Source organism: Azolla caroliniana, unplaced genomic scaffold, assembly GCF_043228905.1.
Source record: "Azolla caroliniana isolate FFs.n. ecotype wild unplaced genomic scaffold, voAzoCaro1.0.p SCAF_287, whole genome shotgun sequence".
In the NCBI taxonomy this organism is placed as follows: domain Eukaryota; kingdom Viridiplantae; phylum Streptophyta; class Polypodiopsida; order Salviniales; family Salviniaceae; genus Azolla; species Azolla caroliniana.
In genome coordinates this window covers 11,689-21,154 of record NW_028230722.1, presented here as the reverse complement: position 1 = coordinate 21,154, position 9,466 = coordinate 11,689, and the positions used below count along the sequence as shown (strand labels likewise).

The window sequence follows — 9,466 nt, the reverse complement described above, 5'->3', positions numbered from 1 at the left end:
TGAACACCACTCAAGCATGGATAATGAGATCAGAACTGGAATTCTTCTAGGGAGAGGAAAAGGTTACATACACATGATCCTTCACATATCTAGGAGTAACATTCACGGGGCGCAGGTTTTCCCTAAGGGAGGCTGTGTGTGCTTGACATTCTCATGAAAATGCAGCCATTGACTCCCTTGAAAGGCAATATGCACATACTAGTTCCAAGAACCACGAACTAAGTAAGGTTGTTTGATGTATTTGTAGCACCCAACTCGTCAATATGCAATAGAAATTTGGGGACGAAGCCTTCATAGTGAAGATTAGTCTCAATAATGGCTAGCATGATAATGAGGAAAGCATAAACAATGTTGTCCTGTGATATAGTGTGGGCAGAGATTGGAGCAGCCCCAGTAGTGACCAAAGCATTATTTTGATCAGTGATCGGTATGCAAATTTGCGAGCTGTGCAAGGAAAGGTACTGAAGATTGGCACTTACATCATCAAAATAGCTTGCTGAACATGGAGATAACATTGTTGGTATGTCGAAATGTAAGACTAGTTCCAGTCACATGACATTAGTATATGTACACCACCTCCATTCCAATATAGGTTGGATTGTTCACACCTGGAAATGACTAAACCAGAAAAGAATCAAGTAATCCAAGATGATATCATTAAATTGGATAATATTGGATAATAAAAAAACATGGATGAGCCCCACAACATCTCTAGGTAGGAAGATGACCCTTTTTCACATGTTGCAAGATGGATTTATTATTAGGCCTTATGTGAATAGATATCAATCTCATGTGATCCATAGTGTGATACATCCTGGTCACATTGTCATCAACAAATAAAGGCCATTATCGCCTGGCATTGACAGTGCTTTCCTTGCTTTGGCATCCTTTAGTAACCTATGTTTAGTTATGTTTATTTTGGTTCGTCATTCTGAATGGCAAGAACATTTTAAGATGTAATCTCCAGTTTAGCCTTAAAGGCCTTTCTGGCCTTTTAAAAGACATTAATTTAGTCTTCTTTCTTAATATGCCACGTTTCAAGGTCAGAATCAAATTCCATTTGAAGGGCTTGCTCTATGTTTCTCATTTTTGCTTTCGCTTTGCCGCTGCTTTTCTTTCTTCAAAATCCTAAATCTTGCATATGAAAATTCAATCCATGATAAATCTCACATGCAAACCTTAGCATTCACAATGGGCAAGGCTGCTGGCCTAATATTCACCTGTTTTTCGTTAATTCTCTCTGTCTCTGTAGTTACCGTCACTGTTTACGTATTATTGTTTTTGCAGCACAGTGAACCTATTGGAGATTTTAGATATCTTAGAATATATACGTACAAAACCATTCTTACTAATGTCTATTGCATTGGTAGGTTTTCTGAAGTCCATTGATTTATTTTAAGCTATGATTATAGAAATATATATGCGCATTATTGTATGCAATGTATATCTCATTTGCCTTATCATTGTGTTCATTACTTCAAATGACATTCTTTGTAATTCTTTGTATTTCAGTTGGATACATGGGGTGGTAAGATGAATACATTAATAAGAATCTTCAGTGGCTTCTAATTAGCTGTACCGATTTGAAGATATTGACTTTGAGGAACTTAATATGTGGTTATATCTCATCAGAAATGGGTTCAGATGATTGGATGTCTTGACTTACAATGGTTCACTCAAGAGCTTCGAGGTTGATCTCATCTCAAATTCTTTTGAGATGGCCTGACATAATTGAGTTGATTATGTATAAATGTGATCTAGATTGGTACTAACATGTTTCCACATCATTTAAGTGCAAGCAATGTGGGTGGTCACTATGACAATGTAAGTGATAAATATATACATGATGATCTCTCCAGAAGTCAGCAATCATGGAGAGGTCATATGCAAGGAGACTATGAGCAGCAATTTATTGGCTACACAAGAGGGATGGCACATCCGGAGATGCAGATGCCGCAACAGTCTTTATATTTCCAGCCACAAAATCCTGATCCTACTAAACAGCAAAATCTGTACCACGAACCATACATACAGTCTTCGATGACTTCATATTCAGCTCTTCTACATGGACCAGATACACCTCCTCAGTCTGACCCAGTATGGGATCTATCAATTGAAAGTAATGAAAACCATACTGATTTAGGTGGTGGTAATGGGTCCATGGATAATTCTGTAAATAATGGGCAACCCCCATATGGCTTTGTTATGGGTGGGGATCAAAGATCAGGATTTCATCCACCATTCTGCTTAAATACATCTGTTAGTTCCTCAGTGGGTACACATCCATCCTACTCCAATGGATTCCAATCAGGTAGTGAATCGAGATCATCATTTTACACACATGATGTACACCAAAGCACAATGTTGGAAAACATCCCGTCAAAAAATCGAGGGTATTCAATGGATCAGAATAGCCATCATATGGGGCTGAGCTATCAAAATAACCAGGGTTACTTTGAGCAAAACTCAGGTGTACAACAGTATCAGGCTGCTCCGTTTGATGTCACAGGAGGTGATACACAAATATTTGATCCGAATTCTGTGCAAACACATTGTAATTTTAAAAATGAGACGAATATTCCTGTTGATGAATCCACATTTACAGATGGAAGTAGACATCATCAAGGTTGGAAATCTCCATCGAGACAAATATTCAAACACCAAGGTATTGACAACGGTCAGCAGCAAAACATTCACCCTTCCAATCTTTACCAGTCTTACATGACGCATCCAGATTTTGGGAATTATTTCCAACCTGATTACCAGAATCCTATCTGCAATACCAACATCGGACATCAAAATAACTACTATTCTGAAAGCACAATTGAGTTGGCCGGGGATTCCGAAAATATACACAATGAATCGGGTCAACAAAATCATCCGAATACCATACAATGTCAAGAAATTCATGCTAACCATGAACAGGATAATTTAGCTCAATATGTCGGTAATGTTAAGGAACAGATTAAGCCAATGCCGCCAAGTTCAAATAAAGATGATGGACGTTCTCCATGGAAAAAGGAGATTGAGGTGATTTCCTTGTTAAAAGAGAACTTGATATTCATCATAGTTTAATTTGTTTATCTACATTATTTTTTGATATAACACTCATATGAAGTTGTTTCTTTGAATTTAACATAGGGTGCTCATATGAAGAAACAAAGAGAATCTTTCCATGTTCACATGGCTGCATCAGACAATCCATACCATTATGGTCATAGTTCTTTATTACTTCGAGAAGCAGGCTCTGGAAGGCCTTATAATTCAATTCCATATAATGCCAAATCCGAGTTAAAAATATCCTCTGAAATCAAGGATGTTAATATGAATCCTCCTGCCTCGCATAATATAAGCCCTGTATCAAGGGCCAGTTATGAAAATCAAATGGATCAAGAAAGTCATACCTCTGAAGAGATTGAAAGAATGTACAAGAGATTACGCATGCATCATGAACCTTCAGTATCAATTGCTACAGAAAATGCACAATTTGGAGCCACTTGTTCCACAATTGAAAACGTCAGCATGAAGGAGTTTTTGATTGATCCTACAGATGCCACTTCTTCTCTTGAAGGTAGCATTGGCATTTCTCAAAGAGGCTCTAATACTGAAAGGCATTTTAATCCATGCGCACAATCTCAGGGTGACTATCATGCTTGGGCACCAAGAACGTACAAGTCATTAAACAGAAAATTGTATCAAGGATATCCTCCAATTGTGGGACAAGAAACATTCCGTTATCAAGAAAATGGCACATTAATGCCAATAGGTCAGCATGTATGTATTAAAGAAGTAAAAGCCATGCAACAATGTAGTAACTCCACCTCAGGCATTGCACACGAAATCAAACAGAAGGTAGAGAATTCACTGACAGGCACCAGTGGACATTCACAAAGGAAGTTGTTTTCGAATGATGCTATCATGAGCACAAATGCAACACCTATGAATGCAGACACATGGCAATCACATCCGATATGTTATGAACAATCGGTAATGTCACAACCACCATCAGGTTATCACTATTCTTATGCTTATGGAAGTGAGCTAAATTATCGACCTCAGGTGGATTGGAGCCAAAGCCAGGGTATAGGATATGATAATGGATTATATCGCAGTCCTACTGTTGGGTTGATGGATGGGGACTCTGAATTCTCTGCGAAAACAACCGCTGGATCTATGCCAGATCAATCTTCTCAATTTCAACATCAAGTTTCAAGAAATGGATATTCTGTGACATTCTCAGATCTCCCAAAGAAGAGGAAGAAGTCATTCTCTCTCTTTGTTCCCTGGCACATAGGAGCAACTCAACCTAAAGGCCAGCTTCCTTCTATTAGGTGGATGATACTGCCTCTATACCATGTGCAAAAATCTATTTAAAATGAAAATGTTTTATGTGTTAAATGTGCTTTATGATTGACGTTGAAAGTAAATTTATCGATGTTTATACCACAGCAAGGCTGAACTTATGTGGGCTACTGCTACCAACCGTCTTCCAGACAAGGTTAATCTCAGCCTTCGACCATTTTGATGGGAGATGCTTAATGGTTAATTGCCAGTAATACTGAAATAAGTTTCTATTTGGACAGGATACTGGAGAGAGCCATACTGGAACCTTCTGGAGAGCAAAGAGAAGGCTTAGGGTTACTACACAGTTAGTGCAACAACTGATCCTTCCATTCCCAAGAATCCTAATGCGAGGGAACAAGTCTGGAGATATTGAATGTTTGACATATAACGTTACAAGAACTGCATTAGAGGATGCATGTGTGCTATTATCAGGGACTGAGAAAGAACCTGAAAATTCACAAAAGGATGTGGGAAACCCTAACACGTGAGTTTGCCTCATAGTCTGCAATGTAGTCTATTTGTGATGTTTTACTTATTTGAGATTTCTGTTAACAGGGATGGACGACATTATACAAGAACAAGAAGTATGAAAAAGGATGTTACCATGATGCGGCTTGTAGTGAAATTTATGGACAGGATAAAAAAATTGGATATTAGCCTTACAAGGTAACTGCATATATCTGACCATACATCTGGTTTTGCAATTCTGAAATAATTTAAAGATTGACTGTGGGTTTATGGACCTGTACCTCATAGACTTCCAGGGAATTGGAATTCTGTCCTGAAGCTGAGACTTATTCCCGGTTCCTATCTCTTTACTACTGAAATTTATGCTAACATGGTCGTGATAGAAATCCAACTAAAGATTAAGGATGCAAATGCTCAAAGAATGACAACTTTTGATCTATAATGTAATCAAACTAGATCTCTCTTGCCATCAAAGAAAGTATAACCAGAGTAAAACTGCATAAGGTATCATATTTTCCGCTTAGCTGAATAACTAACATGACGTTAGATTGACTGAAACTTTTGCCCTCAAAAGATCTCCAACATGGGCCAATCCAAGATGGTGTGGTCTTTCTAGTGAAAGAAGAATATCAGGGCCGCAGATAGGTAATGACCTTGATTTATTGATAACAAGCGCTATGGAGCTGTTTTCCAGATGGATGTGGCCCAAGTGCATGAAATATAAACTGCTTTTGGTCTTTAGGGAACAAGCTCAGAGGCTTACCTGAAAGTTCTTTTAACCTATCCTTGGGCTCTGTTTACATTGACAAACAGAACATGATCTTGCAAAATATGGCCATGGTCCATAGTAAACACAGTACATCTGCCAAGAAATCCTTGGTGTGCTAATCTGGTCCAAGTAGCCGATATTGGGCTAATTGGAAGTGTGTCTGGACGTGGTGGCAATACAAACTTACTATTACATATGAGAGTACCTCACAATGTTAGTCCTCCCGTGCATGCACACAATAGAGCTTAGATGGAATCTAGACTAGTCAACTACAAAGTTAGTCGACACAGTTGATACTCACAGCTGCTGTGTAAGAGAAAGAGGGTGGATATTATATTGTATGTTTGGTCTTATTGTCACATTAAATGTGCGAGTCAGTTGATAGTAGTGGGGATATTCCTTTTCCGTTAACTGACTTGTCATTTCATATGCAAACTAGTGCTAGATAGTACTTATCGTAAAATGAATGGCACATGCTTCAAGACTAAGTACATTACCTACAGAGAATATTCTCCTAATCGAACTGACTAGTCAATCCCATTACCTTACTTCCCTCTTTCCTAAATACATTCTGTCCTTCTCATCTATGGTATCTTACATTGACCCTCAGTGATCCATATGGTCGGTTGTACAATCGCTACTCATTTGGGGTGCTACCACAAATTGTGCACTTTAAAAATACATGTGGGGATAAACTGACAACTTGGGATCGATCATTGATTATATTTAACATACTCAACATCTTCATCTCCTTCAACGTGGCAACATTGAGATGCCAAATCTCTCATGCCACTGCTTCGTGTTAGTACACTGTTCAGTAGAGATTGTAAGTGTGCTCAGGTTGTAGAGATTGTTGTGCCTTACCCCTTTCCGTGTGACCTTACCAGCAGAATCTATTATTTCAGCACCCGATTTCTTGAATCAAACTTATAATGGGATTGATGATCAATTGTAAAGAGGACACATCCCACTGATTTTCTAACACTATATGCTATATTTCATGAAACTTGAACTATGATGCTTATTTATATACATTCCAATTGATAATCCTCATAATTTCTTCTATACATTCTTGTCCCTCAAAACTTCAAAAGAGTTACATTAAAGAGAAGTTCACTTCTATTAGTGGTATCCAAGGTTGCTAATCCCAAGGCTTAGTGTTACCTGTCCATTACTATCCATGTTTGACTTTGGGAATGAATCCGGTAGACCTTGAAACGAGACCACAAATCTCCTCTATGAGGTCCTATGATATTTTGCCGTCATTTCCAAATCTACACATTGCATGTATGATGTTTAGAACCTAATAGAACTCCACTACTTTTAGTGTGCATGCATAACTTCATCACTTTTGCAAAGTCTATGCCAGTGAAATGGTGATCGTTTTTATTGTTGCTAAACATGAATAACCAAATGAATAGTTCTTTGCTCTTATTGCCAGATACTTACAATCTGACTTGGTTTGAAACAGGCTCAATTGTTTCATGACTGTGATGGAGCTAAGGCGAAAGATCTATGATCTGGAGAAACTGGCAACTGTAAATAGATTAGCTAAACACCATGGAAGTGATTTTGTTGTAGATTTCTATGATGTGCCTTTAGATAATAACATTGGGTATCATGAGCCCCCTGAAAGGTATGTAATTGCGCTCCCTATGCCATTGTCCTTACCAGAAGGAAGATGTCTTTCTTTATGAATGAATTTCCATATTGAAAGTGAGAAAAATAGGCTTCATTAAATAGAAAAACTTCGCCTCTTTTTCCCTTCACTAGTAGGTCATGAAGAAGTAAAAGGTAGACTTAAGGGGGAATGTTTCTTTAAAGCCCTTTTTGACTTCCTATTTTAACTTTTTGGTTTTGTTCATAAACAATTAGAGAGACTTGAACTATCTTCAGTTCTAACTCCTTTAGAGGCCCCATTGGACATGTTTGCTAATCCTTTATAGATGATACAATTCTTTCAAGAACAAACGTATCACCATATTAATATGAGAAACACAGAAGAAAATCTTACTGCAGCAACAATCAAGTTTGACACAATGGGGTTCAGATGCCTCAGAGGTAAAGTGTGTTTTTACCAACTAGAACTGTATGAAAAATGGCATTCCAAACTCTACTTAAAACTAGGTTTTTGTGAAGTTCATTTTAAAAATCCAACATGATAGGTTATGAAAAGGTCAATTTTATAAGAAGTCAAATCTGTACATTTGGAGGATCAAGGCTAATGGCTTTCATGGGTACAAGTAGACAATAATATAAGGGAGGTTTCACAAAGTTGGATGCCTTTTGGAACTAACCAGGTATAATATAAATCAACTGGAAAAAGTTAATAGTTGGATTGGACTCATCTTGAGTTGGAATCTCTGAGTCTAACTTTTTGAAACGTATCCACCCTTCTTTTCTCTGTGAGCAAGAAATACACACTTGGAAACCAAGGCTTCATCCCATCTCTTTCCTTTTACCAATAAGATTTTACCATTTCGACAGTAGGAAGCTTCTTACCTTTACCTTTGAACCCTACTCCTAATATATTATCTTCAATTAGAACCATGACAGTGAAATCTTGAGGTTGAGAGTTCTATCATCTTTTCCCTCATTGTTGAAAAGTGTATTCTGATAGATGTTTGACATGAATTACCAATATTTTTGCCATAACTACAACAAACATTGTTTATAAAAGGTGTGGTTGACTCTATTTCTATATGTATGAGAAGCTACCAAGATGAGCAATAAAATCTGTGGTACTACATAAAGCAATAGTAATATTATACCCATCTTGTTTATATTCTGAAATAAATATTCTATTTTATATTTTTATTTGCCTCATAATTCTTGAAATTGGTCTAGAGGGCCCTCTATGACTTGTTTTGAATTGCCAAGGGTCATTGCTGACATTGTATAGCCAATGGTCTCTAGATTGGAAGAGCCAAAGCCGATAGGCTCTTGGATTGGTATGTGTTTCAGTCCAGTAGCATTGGGTTAATGTATGTAATTGTGAAGTTGTCTTATAAGGTCCTGATACATCATGCCGTTTGATGTGTGTAATTGTGAAGTTGTCTTACAAGGTCCTTATACATCATGCCCTACCTGAAGTCATTTAAAAGTCATGAATGGGCTAAGATACTATTTTGAAAAGGTGATCGTTTGAAGCATGAACAAGACATGGCTTATTCAAAAATAACTTTATTGATAGCTTTAGAGCTAATGGATACTCAACATGATGGCAACTTCCTAACTTCCTTCTTGAGGAACAGTCTTGCTTCCTGGATGTGAAATCAAGTTCCAGTGAGTCCAAATTCATAAGAAGATGAGGTGAGTGAGCACTTCAGTTGATGAAGTAAAGATAAGTTTTTATTAATCAAGAAAGATGATCACGTACCTACATTAATTACGTACTTCTTTTATGACTGGATGTGAAATCGAGTTCCAGTGAGTCCAAATTCATAAGAAGATGAGAAGGGTGAGTGAAGCACTTCAGTTGAGGAAGTAGAGAGGTTTTTATTAATCGAGAAAGATTATCACTTAGCTACATTAATTACATGCTCTCTTTTATGACAGGATCACCAATATATTTTCAAATATCAGCAGGGTATAATAGGTATACCCTTAATATGATGGCTGTTGTATATGTTTTGCATCTTCTATTCAATAATGAACATATGGATAATGTTCTGAAACGTTTGAATAAATTAAAGGGCGTACGCTGTAGACCATGTGATCATAATATTTGCATTTGTAGTTAGTTCAATGTGACGTATGTTAATTGTTTGTGGAGTCCTCGCAAACATCAAACCGAAGTGGGAATGAATGATTGGCAAACCTTGGTTGAATGTTCTCTATTCTTGAGGAATGTTGGAGCATCTAATGTTGTATATACTAGTGATA

At 37.3% G+C, this 9,466-nt stretch overlaps 1 protein-coding gene across 3 annotated transcripts; it reads left to right on the top strand.

Moving 5' to 3' along the window:
• The first annotated feature begins 1,513 nt into the window (after nucleotides 1-1,513).
• Nucleotides 1,514-7,470, top strand: LOC147848635 (uncharacterized). Of its 3 annotated transcripts, none has more exons than XM_087338282.1 (7): nucleotides 1,514-2,470; nucleotides 2,606-3,030; nucleotides 3,142-4,331; nucleotides 4,450-4,498; nucleotides 4,584-4,828; nucleotides 4,900-5,010; nucleotides 7,053-7,470. In XM_087338282.1, exons 1-7 carry the CDS (start codon nucleotides 1,774-1,776, stop codon nucleotides 7,276-7,278), a joined length of 2,943 nt encoding a protein of 980 aa, XP_087194408.1. In that variant the 5' UTR covers nucleotides 1,514-1,773; the 3' UTR covers nucleotides 7,279-7,470. The 3 variants fall into 3 exon arrangements, with proteins under 3 accessions (XP_087194408.1, XP_087194407.1, XP_087194406.1); XM_087338281.1 differs by having other exon boundaries at nucleotides 1,514-2,512; XM_087338280.1 differs by having other exon boundaries at nucleotides 1,514-3,030.
• Nucleotides 7,471-9,466: the final 1,996 nt, after the last annotated feature.

What these genes read in the sequence shown, in the direction of transcription:
- LOC147848635 (XM_087338280.1), top strand. Translation starts at nt 1,774, where the DNA reads ATGTTTCCACATCATTTAAGTGCAAGCAATGTGGGTGGTCACTATGAC. An exon ending in GGCCAGCTTCCTTCTATTAG is followed by an intron (nt 4,332 to 4,449) that starts GTGGATGATACT and finishes TTTATACCACAG; the next exon opens with CAAGGCTGAACTTATGTGGG. An exon ending in GATGTGGGAAACCCTAACAC is followed by an intron (nt 4,829 to 4,899) that starts GTGAGTTTGCCT and finishes TTCTGTTAACAG; the next exon opens with GGATGGACGACATTATACAA.